Source organism: Chelonoidis abingdonii, chromosome 2 (genome assembly GCF_003597395.2).
Source record: "Chelonoidis abingdonii isolate Lonesome George chromosome 2, CheloAbing_2.0, whole genome shotgun sequence".
NCBI lineage: Eukaryota > Metazoa > Chordata > Testudines > Testudinidae > Chelonoidis > Chelonoidis abingdonii.
Window position 1 is genome coordinate 280003703 of NC_133770.1, and position 22509 is coordinate 280026211.

Genomic DNA, 22509 nt, shown 5'->3' on the forward strand with positions numbered 1-22509 from the left:
TTTTCATCTCTAGATTCTGAGACTGTTCACTTACCATTGCAATCTCTCTCTTCAGAGTTTTCCATTATTTGAGAATTGGGAATTTCTTCATTACATCTTTCACTTTCCCTTCTCAGTTCTAAAAGTACAGGAGTCTTATTGGTTTCCTTTTCAGATCCATGCTTAGCATGGTCACAGATGGCTCTCTCTTTCCTACCTTCTGCCTCAGATTTGTTTTCACAACCATTTGTCTGCCGTTCCTGAAGAGCAGTTTCCCCTTCCTCCACTGAAGAATCATGTGTGACCTCAGCTTCAGTCTGATCCACACTGGAGTCATGATTTTCCAGCAACACTTCTCCATCACTCTCAATTTCATCTCGCTCTTCCTCTGGAATTTTGTTCTCTTTATTGAACTGAAAAATCTTCCTCCTCTTTTTTATACTACCCAAGGACCACCTATTTTTTCTGCGAGGTTTTTTCTTTGATAAAGCTACAAAAAAAAAAAGTGTAACCCCAAAATCTGTCAATCAGTTTTTAAAATTGATATCTACATCCCAAGTTTTTCTTACTTGATGAGGAAGAAAAATGACCAAAGAAAGAGAAGGTTACTCACCATGCTCAGTAACTGAGGTTTTTCGAGATGTCTCCCCCTATGGGTGCTCCACTGAAGGTGCATCAGTTTCCTCTGTGCCTGGGATTGGAGATCTTCGGTAGCAATGCCAATTGGGCTGTGCACGTGCTCCTCCCCATCTCGTGCAGTGGATGATATCTATATATAGCACTGTGCAGTCCAATTGCCCTCTGTTCCGTCTCTACCACAAAAAACTTATCTTTGAGCTCTAAAGCAGAGGGGAGGCAGGCAGGTAGTAGAGCACCCATAGGGACACACATCTCGAAGAACTTCAGTTACTACACAGGGTGGGTAACCTTCTCTTATTCAAGTAATGTCCCTATGCGTGTTCCACTGTAGGTGACTAGGGCCTGGTCTACACTATGCGTTTAAACTGATTTTAGCAGCGTTAAACCGATTTAACGCCGCACCTGTCCACACTACGAGGCCCTTTATATTGATATAAAGGGATCTTTATATCCGTTTCTGTACTCCTCCCCAACGAGAGGAGTAGCGCTAAAATTGGTATTACCATATCGGATTAGGGTTAGTGTGGCTGCAAATTGACGGTATTGGCCTCCGGGCGGTATCCCACAGTGCACCATTGTGACTGCTCTGGACAGCAATCCGAACTCAGAGCACTGCCAGGCAACAGAAAAGCCGGGCAATTGATTCATTTCCTGTTTGCCCAGCTGGAGCTCTTCAGCGATGCCAGTCCCAAATCAAAACGAAAGTCCAGCATGGCCGACGGGATACAGATCTGATCGTCTGTATGTGGCAGTACGAATCTGTCTCTCAGAGCTGTTACACGAAACGAAATGCAAAGCATTTGAAAAGAATCTCCAGGCTAACGAGTGCTGGCGTGACAAGTGAACGGAAAGCCGAAGAAACTCAACATGACGCTCATGGAGGAGGGAGAGGTACGCGGAGAACTCCAGCTATCACAGTCCCAGCAGTGATCGAAAGTTTGCTTTCGTGTCTGAGCTCCCAATGCCTGTAAGTTCGAAACACATTGTCCGCTAGGTTCAGAGATAGCTCGTGCAATTGACTCCTCCCCCCTCAAAGTGAAAGAAAAGAGGGCAAAAAATCGTTCTTGACGTTTGTTTTAATGTCACCTAGTGTACTGAATGCTGCTGGTCGCGCCGATGCTGCGCATAAAGGCAGTATCCGTGCTCTGACCTCCCTGGCAGACGTACAATATGCGTGATACTGCTAAGTACTCCTGGCTGGCTTCAGGTGAGGCAACAGACTGGCTGGCCGCGCCGGGGACCACAGGGAGCGCAATGCGCTGGGTAATAGGAATGTTCTGTCATTCCCAGTAGATGGTACAGAACAGTTGATAACCATCCTCATCATGCAACTAGGGCTGAGCTTCAATCAGCCCCTCCCTTTCATGTGTAAAGAAGATCTTGTACTGCTGAACTATCATAGACAGTGGGAGCTGGGCTCCTCCCCCCACACCGCTTAATGTCCTGCTGGACTATCATAGCAGCTGGGACTGCCTCCCCCTCTTTATATCTCACTAACAGTCACTGTTTCTTCTCCTGATTTCTTATACTTTCATGACTGCAAAGGGGGGGGGGGGACTGTCCACGGTAGCCAGGAAGGTTGGGGAGAAGGGAAGCACATGGTGGGGTTGTTGCAGGGCACCGCCTTCAGTGAATGGCATGCAGCTCATCATTTCTGTGGGATCTGACACGGACGGTGTTGCTCTCTGTTCTCTAGTACACTTGCCCATAGTTAGCAGGACTGACATTGTTTAGATACCATAGGAGGATTGACTCAGGGATGCCATTCCATTTTTTGCCTTTGCGTCCCTGGGACTTAGCCAGGGTACCATGACAGCAGCAGACGGTACAGAACGACAGATAACCGTCATCTCAATGCCAATTTACAATGCAGAAGTGATACAGAATGACTGTAACCGTCTCTGCTATCATGCAAAAGGAAATGAATGCCTGCTGCGTGTGCCGCTGCAGTATCGCCTTCTGTCACGGCATCCAGTTCACATACGGTGACAGTAAAAAAAAGCTGAATGGGCTCATGGTTGCTGCTATGGCATCTGCCAGACCAATCCAGGAAAAAGGGCGCGAAATGATTGTCTGCGTTCTTTCCCGAAGGACTGAGGGATAGCTACAGAATAGCTACCCACAGTGCAACGCTCCAGAAATAGACGCTAGCCTCGGACCATGGACGCACACCACCGAATTAATGTGCTTAGTGTGGCCACGTGCACTCGACTTTATACAATCTGTTTTAAAACTGGTTTATGTAAAATCGGAATCATCCCATAGTGTAGATATACCCTGGGACTGGGGCTTCAGAGTGGCGTCCAATAAGGAGAAGAGGAGGACAGTGCATCATATGGGCACTGCTATCAACAATCTCCAATCCCAGGCACAGAAGGTGCTGCCACACCTACAGTGGAGCACCCATAGGGACACTTCTCAAAGAAGAATGTAAGTATTTTAATGCTAGACTGGTCTTGACAAGTCACAGGTTTGCTATTAGATTTAAAAGCATTAAAAGTTAATTATGCAATAGCATTCACAAAAGTTATCAACTTAAAATTATGTGGGGAGAATTCTTATGTTATTAAATTATATGTAGTGACAAACAAAATAAGCACTTTACAAAAACACTGAATAAGACCCATTCTCTGGCACAAACAAACAGTTTATGCCACTGTCAAGACAAAAAATTGAGACCACTATTCAGGTAACCGCAGATGTAGATAGATGGTTAACAAGACAACCAAAATCAGAACATCTCATGGAGTAGGTGTTTTATGGACTGATTCGAAGAAGTGACTGCAACTGTACAAGGTTCAGGAGTCCTCCTACTGGACACTTTCCTGATTGTATATGAAACTCTACCCGTATCTTGCTACTTATCTTGCATGGAATGGAGTTTGCTTATGTTTTCCATAATGGATGGACCCTTTGTCTTGATTGAGTGCAATACCAAAGAACATAGGTGAAATCCTGGTCCCAGTTAAATGAATGGGAGTTTTGCCATTGGACTTCAGTGAGCCCAGGATTTCACAGTATATCATCTAATCTGGTTTACACCTAAACTGGAAGCTAAACTTCTTTGTACTTCAAATCCTTTTCGCAGTGTAGGGAAAAGGTGGTGAACATGAAACTGTTTTCCCTTCAGACATCTACAGCTTATGCTCCCACATTCATTTGCTTATTTTGCAGCTGTTTAGTTGTTCTTGTTTGGAGTTACAGTAAGAAGCGGAGACTTGCCTTACAGGGAGTATTATGGCTCATATTTAGGGGAGGCTTGGGGGAGGAGAGGAGAGAAAGATCATGGCAGGGAAGAAAAGGATTAAGGCTGTCTCCAACTGAAAGAAAGATTTGAGAATTCTTCAGAAACTGTTAAAATGGAAAATCTTGTTTTAAGTACGGACATGCTTGGTCAAGTTGTGAAAAAAAGTCTTAAGAGACTACTTGCCATTAGAAAGGAAAGGTGAGCTGGAATCCACAGGCATAGCAGGTATCTTCATTTTTTCACTACACTCAAGATCCAATTTCTTACATTCAGATATGGAGCTCTGCTTTGGCATCACATAATAGTAAGATGGAGCATATTTTGAAGAGCTGCAACCTTGAAATGAAAGTATCAGAGGGGTAGCCGTGTTAGTCTGGATCTGTAAAAGCAGCAGAGAATCCTGTGGCACCTTATAGACTAACAGACGTTTTGGAGCGTGAGCTTTCGTGGGTGAATACCCACTTCGTCAGACGCAGTGGGTATTCACCCACGAAAGCTCACGCTCCAAAACGTCTGTTAGTCTATAAGGTGCCACAGGATTCTCTCTTGAAATGAAAAACAGTCATACAGTAAAGGATTGTCTCTTTCTTGATACAGATATTTAGACAAACTTTATCATCCCTGGCATTAAACACACCTCTTTTCTTGCGAGACTCCTGAATTTCTTCACATAGTTGTTCAAAGTCTTCATCCATTTCTTCCTTGACTATTGCATATGCTGTATCTCTCAGAGTACAGGCTCTATGTCTGATGAGACGATCTGAAAGTTAACGGACAGAACTAAATACTTTCCAACAATGTTATTTGCTTTTATCACAGACAAAAGTTCAGCTCTTCACTATTAATTACATTTGTGTTTTGAAAAGATGTTTCAGTTTATAATTTTAGCATAACATATTATGTAATAGGGCAACACAGAAAGGATAGCAAAAATTAAACCAGAAAAAAATGCTTCAGGCACAAAGTTTAACACAACAATACTTAAAATCTAGTCAGCAATGTTTCCCAATGGACATTTAAGTTATTTAATCCACAATATTAAAGCTACAGTATTGTTACCCTATACATTTTTAAAGGTTGTTTACAGTAATGGAATAAAATGAATTCTCACCTCCTGGGTCTCTATCTGGATTGTACTCTAAAGCATTGCTACAGATTAGATCAATATCTCTCAGATAGTCTCTTGCAGTCAGATATTGATGCAGGTCAATTTTACAGATAACTGTTGAAAGATCCATTGGCTGTTTGATAACTGTGACATAATCGGGTACCTACAAATGAGATATAAAAATGTGTTCAAAAATTTTGTAATTAAACTTTCTTCGCAGCTGACAAATTAAGGATCATATACCCTCAGTTAAATGAGTTGCTCCAAACAATGCTGAGTATATATGCTGTTTGTCTGCAGAAGTTATTCAGATTTACTATGAGGTTTCTTGAAAATGGAAGTTTTGATATGTTATATACAGTTTCCAAATTCTTATTTGCACTGAAGATTAAATCTGGTGTTATTTTGCCATATGTTCTTGTTGTATTGTAATGGTTTCATTGTTACTTATTTCTAAACCTATAATTGTCATCTAACTGAGATGCAGTAAACTTAATCTGACAGATTTTCTTTATCAGACATTCAAAAGTTTTAACCCTTCTCTCCCTCTAACTATATTTCTAAGTTCAATTTTCTTCTGTCAAGAGTTGCAAGTGGTTCCTATCATTTCATAAAAAGTAAAAACCCCAAAAAACTAAACCAATTACCTTCAGCACTCTCAAGGGAAACTAGCTATTGTAATACCTAGCTCTGCAATGAGATTCCCCTCAGCTTCTCTCAGACTCTAAGGCCAGAAAGGACCATAATGATCATTTAGGCGGACCTCCTGCACAAAACCTTACCCACCCACTCTTGTAATAGAGGACTCAACCTCTGGTTAAGTTACTGAAGTCCTCAATCTTTATCTGAAGATTTCAAGTTATTGAGAAATCGACATTTTACTCTAGTTTAAGCCAGCAAATGACCAAGGCCTCACATGCAGAGGAAGGTAAAATCATCCAGGGTCTCTGCCAATCTGACCTAGGGGAAAATTCATTCTTGACCCCAAATATGGTGATCAGTTAGACTCTGAGCATATGGGCAGGACCTACCATACACCTGGGAAAGAATACTCTGTACTAACTCAGAGCCCTCCCCATCTAGTGTCCCATCTCCAGCAGTTGGGGATATCTGCTAACAGCAGTCACACATAGTATGATTAGATGCCTACAGTAGCAGATAGCCTATCCCCTCCATAAACTCATCAAGCGATCTTGAAACAAGTTGTTTTTTTGCTCCCAATACTCCCCTTGGAAGGCTGTTTCAGAACTTCACTCTTCTGATAGTTAGAAATCTTTATCTAGTTTCAAGCCTAAAACTTATTGATGGCCAGTTTATATCCTTTTGCTCTTGTGCCAACATTGGCCCTTAACTTAAATAACTTCTCTTCCTCCTTAGTATTTATCCATCTCATGTATTTATAGACAGCAATCACATCTCCCCCCTCAGCCTTCATTTGTCCTCTTATAAGGTAGGTTCTCTATTCCTCTGATCAACCTAGTAACCCTTTTCTGAACCTGTTTGAAGTTTGAATTAATCTTTTTTAAACATAGGAGACCAGAGCTGCACACAGTATTCCAGATGAGGCATCACCAGTGCCTTGCAGAATGGTAACATTTCCTTATCTCTACAGGAAATCTCTCATCTGATGCATCCTAGGATTCCATCAGCCCTTTTCACAGCTGCATCACACTGGAGGCTCATAGTTAGTCTGTAATCGACTAATACACCCATGTCTTTCTCCTCTGTCGCTTCCAACCAATACATCCCCAGCTTATAGTACAAATCCTTGTTGTGAGTCTCTAAGTGCATATCCCATCTGGAACATACTCCTGGGGGAATTCTGCACCATTGTGCAATGCAGATTTGGGAGAAATTAATATTATGTGCAGAATTTCCTTTTCCTCCCACAGAAATGGTCTGCAGAACTGCTGGCTGCCACTAGGGGACACTGGACAAGGTAGAGCTCAGCTCATGAACAGACCACACTGCTGGGGGCAGGGGGAGGTACCTGCAGGGTTGCCTACAGCTGTAGTACCCCAGCACACCCTTAAGGAAGGGGGCTCCCTACAAGCCTGGGACCCAGCATCAGGCTGTTTCTCCTTCTGGATCCTGAGCTTGGGGGCGGGGAGGCATTGGTTTGCAGGTGTCTGGGCTGGGGGAGGGAAATTGGCTCTAGGGGGTGGATAGTGCAGGTGTCTGGGCTGGGGGACAGCCCACAGCTGGGCTCTGGAGGGATAGGGGGTGTGGGTGTGGGTGTCTGTCCCCCATGCTGGGCTCTGAGAGGGAGGGGGCAGAGAAAACAGGAACTAGGTTGTCCTAGGGGTTTCCTTCACTCTCTATTCCTGGGGAATGTGTGTGTCTCGGTATTGTTACAGGCATAACTGCTGATAGGTATTTTTGAAATAAATTACAAAGTAATTGAAACTAGTGTGATTATAGTGTTATTTTGACAAATAAACATGCAGAATTTTAAAATATTGTGCACAGAATTCCCCTGGGGGTAGAAATTGTATCAAATAGCTTACTGAAATCCAGGTAGATTAGATCTATTGCATTTTCTTTGTCTAGAAAATAGATTCTCTTCTCAAAGAAATATCAGGTGGTCTGGCATGACCTACCTTTTGTAAAACCATGTTGTATTTTATCCTAGTTACCATTTATTTCTATGTTCTTAGCTACTTTCTCTTTCAAAATTTGTTCCAAGACCTTGCATACAACTCAGGTCAAACTAATAAGCCTGTAGTTTCCCCATATAACTCCCCCCTCCCCTTCCTTTCTTAAACGCAGGTACTATATTTGCAATTCTCCAGTTATAGGGTACAACTCTCGAGTTTACAGACTCATTAAAAATCCTTGTTACTAGGCTTGCAATTTCATGTGCCACTTCTTTTAATATTCTTGGATGCAGATTATCTGGGCCACCCAATTTGGTCCCATTAAGCTGATTGAGCTTGACTTCCACTTCAGATATGGTGATTTCTACCTCCATATCCTCAGTCCCATTAGCCACCCTGCCACGGTCCCCATACATTATTCTTATTAAAAACTGAAGCCAAATATTTGTTTAGCTGTTGAGCCTGCAGAGGTTATCTTTAATCTCTACCCCCTCCATACATAGTAGTTACACTACTTCCTCCTTGTTTTCTTTTTATATATAAGAATCTTTTACTATAGGTTTTAATTTCCTTTGCAAGGTCCAATTCTGTTTGGCTTTTAGCAATTCTCATTTTCCGCCTACATCTTCTGATCTCCAAGAAGTAGCTTTCCTTTCTCTCCTACTTCCTCCATTACAGTGGGAGCATTACTGATGTTCATGGTGTTCAGTAGCCCTTAAACTATGCTCTTCTCTCCCTGAAGGATGTACATGTCTGAAGAGTGTTAAGCCATTTGTAGTTGATCTTCCAGGAAAAAAAGTAATAAGATCAACTTGTTTCCTCAGTGACACAAAATAGCCACAACTTGTCATTTATTACCTGGTGAATTTTGGTCCAAAGCAACTCTGGAATTCTGTGTTCACTCTTCTCTTACGTAATACTGTGCTATCTTTCTTTACCAAAGATCTGGATACATTAGAACCACATATAACTTTGAAGAATGCAATGTTTGCCTCTAGTATCATAAAGTTACTATTTGAACTCTATTCACTCCTTAAAAATCACGGTTGCCATTTGAAAACACTGCACTTGCTGCTGAACTTTGAACATGCTAAAACAGATAATGTAGTCTCAACACTTCTGTTGACTGCTGGTTCCACTCTTGTTCCCACAGAAATGACTGATGGCCTACTAACAGTGAGGAAAGCTTTGAGTTTTCTTTTTAATTGAAAACAGTATTAACAACTCTCCTCTGAATAAAAGCTATATTCTTTTTACTGCTGTTACATACATGCCTATACCAAAAACATTCTGCTGATCTAACTGTGGTGGCAACCAACCGGAATGTCAAACAAAGGAAAAAAAAAAAAAAAAAAGAAAACAAGCTTTTTTAATGTTTTTAAATGTTTAGCTCAACCTTAATTTTACCTCATCTAGGTCAACGGGTTTTGTAAATGCTCTGAAACGTTTGTCAATGGCAAGTCGGTGCGTAACGTTCCTCAAGAAAATCCTAAGTTCACGTAACGTATCCTCCTCTTGCTCCTCAAGCCGTTTCATCTCCTCTACTGTCAACTGTCGTGGCTCAGGCGGTGGTGCTACTGGAAGGACTTCTAATGCCTGCAAAACTTTAGTCAAAATAGAGGATTTAAGCCAATTTACAGGGTTTAGTTTTCAATCAATGCATTCTACAACATTCCAATATTTTAGTGAGATAGAACACAGCTGGTAAAATGTTTATAGCACATCCTAACCTGCTTTCTTTTTTGATTCAGGAGGCTTAGCAGCTTGATTCAGAATTAAATCTTCAAAAAATTTCCTTCTTTCTTCATTGTTAGGCAACTGGACATTGAAAACTTCTCCATAATCATCAACAAATAATTCCTGCACCTAAGAGGGGGAAAAAGGTTATTTATAAAAGAAAAGTCAAAGGATTCCTGTGATATCACAAAAAAAGTGCATTTTATGTACATTTTTATACTAAATTGAAGGCAAAACTGAAGAGCACAATACAGAAGCATCACTGATAAAAGAATTAGTTTCTTGGCTCTAGAAGGCTAGATTCCCTTAATGACTTAAAATAAGGCCTTCGTGGAAGCGGCCACATGTGGAATATGAAATAAATTCTGTTCACTTGGCCCCCCAAATTGAAGACTGTTGTATTAAAGTGTGTCACTGAACTGCAGACTACACTACACTGACAGCTAAACAAAAAAAAAAAAAAAAAAATCTACTGTAGTGCAGAACCCTCAGTTAAGATTTTTTTATTATTATATTTTAAATCATAAATTAGATATTTTTAATTACAGGTTACTAATTTTTACTTTTTCTCCATGTCAGTCTTAAATGGCTAATGTGGACATTTTGTACTTGTTTCTTTAGTTTCCTAATTTGTAGAAATTCAGATTCTACATAAAGATATTTCTTCTACTAAATTAGTAAACATTTTCACTGAAAGACAAATCCAGGGCCTCATTATCTGTGAGATCACCACAAACTCAAAAAGACAACATTGATAAGCAAGTGGCCTGTACTATATCTGCAACCAACACCACCTTCTACAAATCAAGAAAGCTGAAATATTTCAACAAGGCTGTAGTCTTCCACTAGGGTTTGCTGTAATAAGTAATACTATTTTTAGCCATGAAATTGACAACACATATACACATGCTTAACTTTAAGCACATAAGTAGTCCCGTGGAAGTTGATACGATTGTTTATATGGACTAATGTTCCATACCTGTCGTAATGTTTCCAGGGTCAGCGCCTTAATTTTCAATATTTTGGTTGTCTCTCCTGTAACAGCAGTTTTATAAAATTCACGTAGGATACCCTACCAGTAGGGGCTTTAAAACAAAAGCAGCATTTCTAATTCTGTTCCTTCAAAATCTTAAAGTTGCAATAGCACAAATTTTCAAATTAGTTTTTCACAAAATCTCAACAAGATTTAAATCAATGACAGAAAAACTACACAGGATTTAAAGCTTCTTGACTGAAGCCACTGTACCCTGTTTGATATTCAAGATTTGGTAGGCTACTTGGAATTTTGTTATCCAGAAGACATTTGGGTCTTTTAGTACTGGGAAGGGGCTGCATATCCTTTGAGTAGGGCAAATGCAACCAAGTTTAGTGAATGTCTGAAAAAGTGATCTTTGCCTCCTCACTAATCCCAAATAGCAATTAGCTTCCCAATTCACTTTGTCCAATATATACCACTACACCACATCCAAGAGCAATGGATAAGCACATTAGTATGATGATTCTAGTAAAACCAGTACTGGAATAGTTTATGCTGATATTTAAAAAAACAAAAAAAACAAAACACCTGTCATTAGACTTCAGTGTTAACACTACATTGTGTTGAATGGGAGGACTTTACTTCTCTGAGAGATGCTGTTTCAGAGTATCTATAGGCTCAGTCATTACATTTGTTAACATTCAGGAGTTTTTCTTCCCAGCTTTTTAAAATACTGATTCTAGAGCACAAACATGTGGCTGCATAATCATATTGTTTATATGAGTCCTGCAATTACTGAATAAATTTTTTTTGATGTGTAAACACTTAAGTTCCCTTACATAACTTCTCTCCTGACATCTACTGTGAAACAGTATTTTTCTACAAATGAAATCTACCATAAGCAAGGATATTTGTATTTGCTTCTTGCTATGTTTGCCCAAAAGATCACAATCTTGACAGGTTCATAAACCACTAGATCTAGATTAATATTAAAAAGTTATGTGAATTGAAGAGATGAGGATTATATTAAATGCACTGGCAAACAGTACCTCTTCTGGTAGGGCTGCATGATGTACATCTGATGTTGCAAGCAGCAGAACTGGAGCAAATGATGGAATATTCTGTAATAATGTTGTAAATGTAGCTTTCAAAGTGAATCCAACCGTCTCCCACCATAAGTGGACATGTGGAATGTATAATATACTTGGTGCTGTTCTTTTGGCTTCATGGATTAACTAGTAAAAGAAAAGTACTGATTTAGGAATACTGAGAAACACATTAATAGTTTCCTAACAAATAATTAAAGATCAACTAGTCACTCCTATTTCACAGTTGATATACTAAGTGAGCAACAACTGGGAAAGAACAATTCTTAATACTGAGGCAGGCTTCTACCTTGTGTCAACTATGAAACAAACGAAGTCATAAATTACAGGTGATTTTGTATAATTTTATTACAATTAATAATGTCTTGCCTAGAGTAGAGGAAAAAAACAACCAACCAGGATTGAAGTCTATGTGAATATTACTATAGGCGTGACTCTTCCAGAGAGAGGTAGAAACATTAAGAAAACGTGCACTGATGTACGTCAAGGAATTTTAACAATTTGCTCTGGGATTTTAATTACCTTCTTATTGTGCACTGTTTACCAGTGGAGACACCAAGAAAGTGGTATGGGGGAAAAGAATTAATTTTGATGGGATGAGGATAATCATTGTTAACCTAACAGCATGGATTCTAATGAAAGATCAATGTGTATTTTGGAAAACTGTCTCCTACTTTTCCTTCTGGAAAGACAAAAAACTGGGAGCAAGAAAAGATGAATCATTTTAAGATGAGAACCTATGCTGCCAGAGATCAGATAGGGAGGATGAATGTCCAGCCCAGTAGTTAGAGGGCTGGCTTGGTCCATGGAATATCTAAGTTCAATTCCCTGGTCTGCCACAAACATCCTGTGTGACCCTGGGCAAGTAACTAGTCTCTCTAGGTCTCAGGTCCCCATCTGTGAAATGAAGGTAATAGTGCTTCCCTACAGAAGTAGATTAAAGATTACAAGGCACTCTGATATTACGCTGATGGGGGCCACTTAAGTGAAAAACAGACATAACCACAGATTCAGTCAGCAAAAATCATGGTTTCAGATTTCTGAAAGGGGCTATTTTATAACTATACTAATAGAATGGTTGGGGAACAGCTAAACACGGTCCTACCGGAATACACCCCTTAAAATGCAACAGGTGAAATTGCTGACAAGACTTGCTAAATTTTGAGCAAAAAGTCCCCTGAAAACCCACATTTGGAAAAGATAAGAACATGCTGACATTAGGTAGGGCATGGAGTTTTCCGTAATTTTCGTAAGCTAAATAAATTATTCGTTAACATAACCTTTAAGATGTTACATATGTACTGAACTATGATATTAAAAGATAGAAAATTGCTGAATGGTTTAAAAAAAATAAAGGAAAAAAGAAAAAGGAAACCCTGTTACTAACCTTCCGTAACTACCGCTCTTCAAGATGTATCTCTCATGTTCATTCCAAAGTAGATATGTGCTTGCCCCAAGCACCGCTGGCCAGAAAGTTTTTCCCTCAGTGATATCTGTCAGGTTGGCCCTGGAGCCTCCTGGGGTTGCATACTCACAGCACTAGTATAAAGGGTCCCACCAACCCTCATCCCCCTCACTTCCTTCTTGTTGGTTAACTCCGATAGAGGGGTTGAGGGAGGGGCTTTTGGAATGGTTATGAGCAACACATCTCGACGAACAAGTTATGGAAGGTTAGTAACTTTTTTCTTCACACGCTTCCGCATGTCCATTCCAAAGTAGGTGACTCCCAAGAAGCTGTGCAGGTGGAAGGTTCAGAGTTCATTGGCATGCTGATTGCAATACTGCTTGGTCAAAACCCATGTCCTCTCTCACCTGCTGGTTGATAGCGTAATGAGATGCCAAGGTGTGGACTGACAACCATGTTTTGGATCTACCAATGTCCTGTATAGGAACCTGAACTACAAATACTATTGGAGATACTTGAGACCTTGTGGAATCGCCACCAGGGCAGGAGGAGCAGGGACCTTCACCAGGTCATAGCATGTGCGGATACAGGAAGCGATCCACGAAGAAATTCTCTAAGCCAAGACTGAAAGGCCTTTCATTTTGTCTGAAAAGGCTACAAAAAGCTGAGTAGACTTCCAAAATGACTTAGTTCTTTCTATGTAGAAGGCTAGTGCATATCTGACATCCAGCGAGTGGAGTTTCTGTTCCTATCTGTTGGCATGTGGCTTCAGATAGAAAACAGGTAGGAAGATATTCTGGTTACTATGGAGTTACGAGACTACCTTTGGAAGGAAGGCCAATTGTGGCCACATCCGAACCTTGTTCTTGAAGCAGACTGTATAAGGTGCTTCCAACATAAGGGCTTGGATCTCAGAGATCTGTCTAGCAGAAGTAATGGCCACCAGAAAGGTCACTTTCCAGGATAGTTAGAGCAGAAAACATGTCAGTGGTTTAAATGGAAGACCTTTTAGCCTTGCCAACACCAATCTGAGGTACCAGGGAGGGAGTGGCTGCTGTACCTGGGAGGTACAATCTCCAGGCCCTTAAGGAAATGATTAGAGTTTGGGAAAACAGAATGGCCATTTTACCCACTGATGGAAAGCTGAAACTACTGCCAGATGAACCCTAATAGATGACAATGCTTGGACTTCTTATTTCAAGTGGAGCAAGTAATCTAAAATGAAAGTGTCAGCTGTGTAGGTGAGACCCCTTCTGCACAGACCAGATCAAGTATCTTTTCCACTTTGCCAGGCAAGCTCCAAAACCACTCTGGAAAACAGAATGTATTATTCCTACCAGATTTAAAAAAAATGTATTATACCTGTGCACATGTTTCTTCAGGTGATGTAGTACTGATTCCAAACAGAACCGACAGATCCAATGTGTACACTGTGAACTTTTCCAAAGCATGTATTACTGCTGGTGCCAAATGAGAGCCCTGTCCAAACCCGGGCTCTCCAACTATCAAGAGCCTTGGTCTGTAAGATGTTGGCTGACGATAAGCACTTCTAAAACAATAATTGTGAAATCAGGAAGTTTTAAATAATTAAAAAAAAACACAAAAATATTTCCATCAATGTATGAGAGCATAGGTGTTAGTCTCTCTCTCTACTCTACCATAATTTTAGAAAACAAAACAAATAAATAAATCTGTACTGTCAAGAATTCTGCTTATTTTCTTACACAAGGCATCAGATATACCAGAAAAAAACAAACAAAAACAAAAAAAACTCACAAACTGTAAAGCTGCAGTAGTCTAGATTATGGAATACAGTAAATACATATCCTTACATTACTTCTATCACAGATTAGTTTTTATTTCATTCGTTCTAATTGTTCAGTCTTTCCACATAGTTTGGTCATTAATCTAATACAGTCAGGTCTACACTGGGGGGAAGAAATCAATCTAAGTTACGCAACTTCAGCTACATGAATAACGTAGCTGAAGTTGACGTACTTAGATCTACTTACCGTGGGATCTTCACTACGGTGAGTCGACTGCTGCCGCTCCCCCGTCAACTCTGCCTGCGCCTCTCGCCAAGCTGGAGTACAGGAGTCGACAGGAGAGCGCTCGAGGATCGACTTATTGCGTCCAAACTAGATGCAATAAATCGATCCCCACTAGACCAATTGCTGCCCGCCAGTCCGCCTGGTAGTGAAGACAGACCCTCAGTGTAGTACTGGTCTTTGCAACCATACTATTACAATGCACTTAATAGCTAGAATCTGACATGAAATAGGTGTACATCTTTAAGTTCCGTAAATTAGAACATCTCCTCCGTAGTAAAAGGAATTTGGCAGTATCTCTCACTGCAATAACTGGTAGTCCAACCCAAACTAAGACTCCACAAAAATATGACTTTTCAAGAAGTTTTTGATGATTCTCATAATAAATCAGTAAAAATTATAATTTAAAAAAGATTAGCCTAGCTGTTGTGAAATCAAGTAGCAAATGACATAACAGAAGGGGCAGGGGGGAGGACAACAATCAGTTACAATGGAATACAAGTAACAATGTTCAAATATATAAACTTGGAAACTAAAAGTATAAAGGCATCAAAAATGTCTAAAAGAAAACTACCAATGTGATTCAGAGACAGGCCAAACTTTAGATCTCAATCCTGTAAGGTGCTCTAAAGGGTAAGTGGGATGAATCTCCAAATCTCTGTGCCCCAAGCTTGAGACTCTCCTTGAAAGATCAGAGGCCTTTTCCCCCTAAATTTGGTCAGTTCTAATCAGATACTTTAAAACAATTTTATCTGCTTGTTTCTATGTTTATTTCTGGCAAAGACTGGTGCGAGAAAGCAAAACCCTTCCCCCTCCCAAAAAAGGAAACAAAACCCAGAACATCTCCCTTGCACCAAAGGATTCAGCAGCCTAAATCAATTTGAAGATCAAAGAGACAAGTACCTGTTAAAATTAAGGACATTTGCTTTCTGCTTATACGGTGTTTTCTGGGAAAGTGGATTTTCAAACACTGAAGGCAGTTCCTCATCAGTATACATTAAGTCACTTTCTAAAATATGACTTGCAACATCTGAAAAACAAAAAAGAGTTTGTTAACTCTCCTGGGAACTTTGTATCACCCATTTGCAAAGAAAAAAAGTTTCATTTACAATTCAATATGCTAGTCTGCGGTGGTTTATTCAATCCAAAGACACTTTAATGGCTGTTTCTCTAGTCTGGTAGCACTTGTAATTCTGTGTGCAAGTTAATGACAGAAAGAAAGTGAGGTGTCATTTCATTAGTAAAAATCTATGGAAACAATTTCAGTGGTGTCGCCCTCTGCAGCATGGCCCAGCTTACAGCTCCAGGTCTTTTGGTGGTGGTAATGGGTTGAGTTTGGTATCATGCGAAAGCCTTTTCTACATAAACACAATGGTACCAAACATGAGAAACCTAGAACTGTACAGAGATATATTCAAGAAAAATGGTAAAAATAAAAATCCACATTTTAAAAGGGCTAGCTCAGTAGTTTGAGCATTGGCCTGCTAAACCCAGGGTTGTGAGTTCAATCCCTGAGGGGGCCACCTAGGGATCTGGGGCAAAAGTCAGTACTTGGTCCTGCTAGTGAAGGCAGGGGGCTGGACTTGATGACCTTTCAGGGTCCCTTCCAGTTCTATGAGATAGGTATATCGCCATATATATTTTATTCTTACAAGTCTGTCAAACATGTAGCCTTCACGAAGTTAAAATGTGGCTCCAACCTGACAGTACTATGTTATCAGCTAATGCTCAAAACATACCTGATTAATTTTTTTTTAGTGTTACAGATTACTATAAATGGAAAGAGTGCTTCAAGTAGGTCAGACAAGCGATTAAAAAGCTTAATCGCAATTCATCACGCTGTTAATAATAAAATACTATTTAAATAAATATTTTTGGATGTTTTCTACATTTTCAAATATATTCATTTCAGTTACAACACAATACAAATTCTAAGAGTGCTCACTATTTTTATTACAAATATTTGCACTATAAAAAATAGTATTTTTCAATTCATCTAATACAAGTACTGTAGTGCAATTTCTTTATCATGAAAGTTGAATTTACAAAATGTAGAATTATGTACAAAAATAGCTGCATTCAAAAATAAAACAATGTAAACGTTTAGAGCCTACAGGTCCACTCAGTCCTATTTCTTGTTCAGCCAACTGCTCAGACAAATTTATTTACATTTGCAGGAGAGCATGCTGCCTGCTTGTTGTCACAGTGTCACCTGAAAGTGAGAACAGGTGTTCGCATGGCACTGTTGTAGCCAGCGTCGCAAGATATTTACTTGCCAGATACTCTAAAAAGATTCATATGTCCCTTCTTGCTTCATCCACCATTCTAGAGGACATGCATTCATGCTAATGACAGGTTCTGCTCGATAGCAATCCAAACCAGTGCAGACTGATGCATGTTCATTTTCATCATTTGAGCCAGATGCCACCAGCAGAAGGCTGATTTTCTTTTTTGGTGGTTCAGGTTCTGTAGTTTCCATGTCGGAGTGTTGCTCTTTAAAGACTTCTGAAAGCATGCTTCACATCTTGTCCCTCTTAGATGTTGGAAGGCACTTCAGATCCTTAAACCTTGGGTCAAGTGATGTAGCTATCTTCAGAAGTCTCACATTGGTACCTTCTTGGCTTTTTGTCATATCTGCAGTGAAAGTGTTCTTAAAAATGAACAACGGGTGCTGAGTCATCATCCGAGACTACGATAATATGAAATAGATGGCAGAATGCGAGTAAAACAGAGTCGGAGACGTACAGTTCTCCCCCAAGGAGTTCGGTCACAAATTTAATTAACACTTTTTTTTTTTTTTAAATGATCATCATCATCATCATGGAAGCATGTCCTCTCGAATGGTGGCTGAAGAATGAAGGGGCATACAAGTATTTAGCATATCCGGCACATAAATACCTTGCAATGCTGACTACGAAAGTCCCATGTGAACACCTGTTCTCACTTACTGGTAACACTGTAGATGAGAAGTGGGCAGCATTATCTCCCATAAATATAAACAAAGTTGTGTGTCCTACTGATTGGCTGAACAAGAAGTAGGAATGAGTGGACTTGTAGGCTCTAAAGTTTTGTATGGTTTTGTTTGAGTGCAGTTATGTAACAAACAAACATCTACATCCGTAAGTTGTATTTTCACCATAAAGAGATTGCACTACAGTACTTGTATGAGGTGAACTGAAAAATACTATTTCCTTTATCAATTTCACAGTGCAGATATTTGTAATAAAAAATATAAAGTGAACAATGTACACTTTGTATTCTACGTTGTAATTGAAATGAATATATTTGAAAAAGTAGAAAAATCATCCAAAAATATTTAATAGAATACCAATTGAAACATAAGTGTGATTAAAACTGCAATTAATCATGATTAGTTTTTTGAGTTAATCACGTAAATTGACAGCAATTAATTGACAGCCATACTTCAAGGTGATTTGCAATCAAGGACAAAAAAAGTGATTCAGTGGTATTGCTTATGATCTTTCTTATTTCAAGAGTTGTGATGCAGCACTGGTTAAGACATCAGCATCCAGCCAGAAATTACTGGAATCCACCCACAAATGGTATACAGAGTTACATAACAAACAATTACAATCCCAAAAAATTTATAACAAAACCCTTGTTTTTGCTTTGGTCTTGATCATTTTTAGGCATCAACAGGGAGATAAAGAATACTGACTGATAGCTGATTCTTTGGAGAATACCACCAGAGGGGACCTGATTAAAACACAATGCTGATGGCACCTTACATGCTACAAAAAGTGCACCCATAAGTTGAATTTGGCAAGGTCGTAAAGGAAGTACAACTGAACATCATGCCAGGGCAAGTACCAGCTGTGGGCAAGACTCCATTTCTATGTGTTTTGAGAAGAAAACCTGCTTGTTCTGCAGAAAGCTTGAAGCCCAAAGGCATCCATTAAGCATAGTTTCAACATGGGAGACCATAAGAAACTCTATGAAGCAATGACTCAAGTGAGAACATTCCACAGAAAGTATTGTTAAGCATGTGCACTGGCCCAAAGACATCCATGAATATGACACTGCATATCACATTGAATGCTACCCCAAGACCATACCTAATGTGTTGCATCAAAAGGTAAAAGCAACAGAAAAATACTGATTTTATTACTGCGAACTCTGCAACTCGGAGTTTATAAGTTGTATTTCAGAGGTTCTAATGGATGGGAAAGTGGTAGCAATGTGGAATACAAGGGTTTCATTTCATCACAAAGATTAATGCACGAGTGCTTGAGTACAAAAAAAAGGGACAGGTTTCCAACACACACACACACACACACTGAGGTACATGAATAATCTACAATCACAAGTTCCCATTGGTTTAACAATTAATTCCAAAACCTATAATAAATTCCTTCTGCAGTTTGCTGTAGTCTGTGGAGGAACCAAACTACTCTGTCTGGAGACTACAATTGCAAATAAGGTTCTTTGCCAAATAAAATTCAATGAAGGGCTGTATATCCCTCTAGACCTCATCAAGGGTAGTTTTATATTCTGTCCTGCAGATTACCTAGACTTCCTTGAAGATACAGCAGATAGCAAAGGTACCTTTCATGCTACTGTTATCGTCTGCTATCAAGAGCATATTATGGGGGATCAGCCCCTCAATTTCTCTCTGAACCAGCAAAGAACCGTTCCTTGACTCACTCACTTTCCTATTAAGGTCCAATAATTCTGAAGCCAAGAAGTCCAGTTTTCAATGAAGCAGTAGCTAAAATTGACTACAGTAGAACCTTCTACATTCACTAACCTTGTTAACCTTCCCAAAGTTATTGTGAATGTTACTTACATGCACTCCCACTAACATTCACAATAAAACTTTGTTATTGTGCAGAAATGGGATGCACTCAAGGAGAAAATAAATTACTAAGTATGGCTTCAGCTGAAGAGATAGAAGATGTACCCTCAAATGTTCTGGAAACCGAGGCCATACTATACCACATTATTTCAGGAGAAAGGTTACTTCACCATGGTCAGCCTTTAACTCAGCAATCCATAAGGTCATTTGCTATGGCACCATGTATGTATCCTGCCAATGATACCTGCTAGCCCCACTGATCACTCCATTCAATTAACATTCTTTATGCAGATGCAATGCATGAACAAATAAAACTGCTGCTCCTGGGGAAGTCTGAGCCACTGCACACACACAGAATTCATGTCCCACGCAAAATTTCTTCCCTCCCCACAGAAAATATGTCCTGCTGGAGAAGTGCTATAGTTACACCTTTTGCCCACCAGGAGTTGCTGTGGCATAGAAAGAGGCAGGAGCAGTCCTAGCTGAGGACAGGGAAGAGAAGAAGCTGTGTTCCTCATAGCACCTGGCTCATGGGGCCAGTCAGGAGGCACAGGACGTGGGAGGAATGGACAATGTAGGACACATGGGTTGGGTGAGGAGAGGAGGGAAAAAAGACAGACTGAATGGGAACACTTCATTCAGTGGCTACAGAGAAAATACTGGACTGTGAAGAAGTCCACCTCATGTTTGATATGTATGCAGAGGAATCAATTAAAAATATCACTGGAAAGAAGTGACTTCATTGTATTGCATCTGTCCAATACAGAAATCAATGACTCCATGAATATTTCCAATGTCACAGTGAAGAAGCTAGTGTCTCATACTTGCATGAGGGATGAGTTAATCACATACCTTGCAAGAAAAATGCTCCAACATAAGAAAAATTTTTGTCGTCACATGGCATAATGAAGCTGCTGCCTTGTGCTGTTCAGTGGAGTTTTTGCTGACACTAACATTTTCTTGACTGCCATCAACAGGGCCGGCTCCAGCTTTTCTGCCGCCTCAAGTGGCAAAAAAAGACGAGAGGTGGCACTTGGGCGGCAGCTCAATAGCACTGCTTCTTCAGTGGCGAGTCCTCCCTTCCTCCTTCTTCGGCAGGAACTCAAAGGGGAAGAGAGGGAATGAGGGCCTCGCCGCCGAATTCCAGCTTCGCTGATGCCTGGAGCTGGCCCTGCATCAATGCCACAGAGAGGTGTGCTACTACACTCCAGATTTTTGCACAAGACACAGATGTTTAGTGCTCTCAGCGCTACCGAAGATTTCTGCAAGATTCTGTTTTTGCGCTGCTGGGAAACAGAATTGCTGTATATTCCTCAGAGATGTGTTCCTAGCACTCTGACCATTGAAAGTCGCTCTTTCAGGATATGATGACACTACTGGAAGGCTGTCTCTCCTTGCTTACAGATAGCCTCCCAAACCTGAAGCAAATACTCACCAGCAACCACACACAACAGAACAAAAACACTAACCCAGGAACCTATCCTTGTAACAAAGCCTGATGCCAACTCTGTCCACAAATCTACTCAAGTGACATCATCATAGGACCTAATCGCATCAGCCATGCCATCAGGGGCTTGTTTATCTGCACATCTACTAATGTGATATATGCCATCATGTGCCAGCAGAGCCCCTCTGCCATGTCCGGTTTGGCCAATGTACAGTTTCTACGCAAAAGAATAAATGGACACAAATCTGACATCAGGACTCATAACATTCAAAAACCAGTAGAACACTTCAACCTCCCTGGCCACTCAATAACAGACTTAAAGGTGGCACTTTTGCAACAGAAAAACTTCAAAAACAGACTCCAACGAGAAACTGCAGAACTTGAATTAATATGCAAATTAGACACCAACTTAGGCTTGATGAGAGACTGGGAATGGCTGAGCCATTACACACATTGAATCTATTTTCCCATGTTAAGTATTCTCCCCCCGCCCCCCCCTTGTCAAACTGTCTGTAATGAGCTATCTTGATTATCACTACAAAAGTTCTCTCTTAATTAGCCTCTTAAGAGTTGGTAGGACAACTCCCACCTTTTCATATATGTGTATTATATATCTCCTTACTATATGCTCCATTCTATGCATCCGATGAAGAGGGCTGTAGCCCACAAAAGCGTATGCTCAAATAAATGTTAGTCTTTAAGGCACCACAAGTACTCTTGTTATTTTTGCAGATACAGACTATAATTCTAGGTTTCAAAGTAGCAGCCATGTTAAACAGTTAATGTTAAAAAGTTTCGGGGAGGGACAAAATTCTCATACTTTAGGTTTTGCAATCAATCCCTACCTATTAGGGATTATGAGGAGACTTTACTGGACATCTAGATTATTCTGCATCTGCCTGCTGGGGGTTTCTTGCACCTTCTTTGAAGAATCTGGTGGTCATTTTTGGAGACAAGCTACTATAGTAGATGAATCACAGGTCTGCTCCAATATGGCAGTTCTCACGTTCTGGGCTTTAGCATTACAGCACTGAGATGAATGAGTGTAGTTCACACCTCTCAGATCTATTATTTCATGCTATTACAGTAGAACCTCAGTTATAAACATCTCAGAAGTGGAGGTTGTTAGTAACACTGAACAACACATTATGGTTCTTTCAAAAGTTTACAACTGAACATTGACTTAATGCCGCTTTGAAACTTTACTACGCATTTTTCTTCTGCAGCTTTCCTTTGATTTGTTTTTAGTAGTTTAACACAGTTCTGTACTGTATTTGGTTGAATTTTTTTTTGTCCCTGTTGCTGCCTGATTGTGTACATCCGATTTCAAATAAGGTGTGTGTTTGACTGCTCAGTTCATAACTCTGGTGTTCATAACTCTGAGGTTCTACTGTATGCACTATT

The 22509-nt window shown here is 40.1% G+C and overlaps 1 protein-coding gene and 1 long non-coding RNA gene across 3 annotated transcripts in view; one reads left to right on the forward strand and one right to left on the reverse strand.

The window, feature by feature from the left end:
• The window catches only part of LOC116838372 (uncharacterized), a 39065-nt gene extending 29597 nt beyond the window's left edge, over nt 1-9468 (forward strand). For both annotated transcript variants that reach the window (XR_004376913.2, XR_004376914.2), the window contains one exon: nt 9385-9468. This is a non-coding gene — a long non-coding RNA (uncharacterized LOC116838372). The remainder of the gene's footprint in view (nt 1-9384) is intronic.
• The window catches only part of ATAD2 (ATPase family AAA domain containing 2), a 94041-nt gene that overhangs the window by 20645 nt on the left and 50887 nt on the right, over nt 1-22509 (reverse strand). The window contains 10 exon segments of the mRNA XM_032803507.2: nt 35-118; nt 197-469; nt 4049-4201; nt 4503-4625; nt 4977-5136; nt 8978-9174; nt 9301-9436; nt 11333-11518; nt 14157-14343; nt 15746-15872. Of these exon segments, the coding sequence (XP_032659398.1) occupies nt 35-118; nt 197-469; nt 4049-4201; nt 4503-4625; nt 4977-5136; nt 8978-9174; nt 9301-9436; nt 11333-11518; nt 14157-14343; nt 15746-15872 (1626 nt within the window).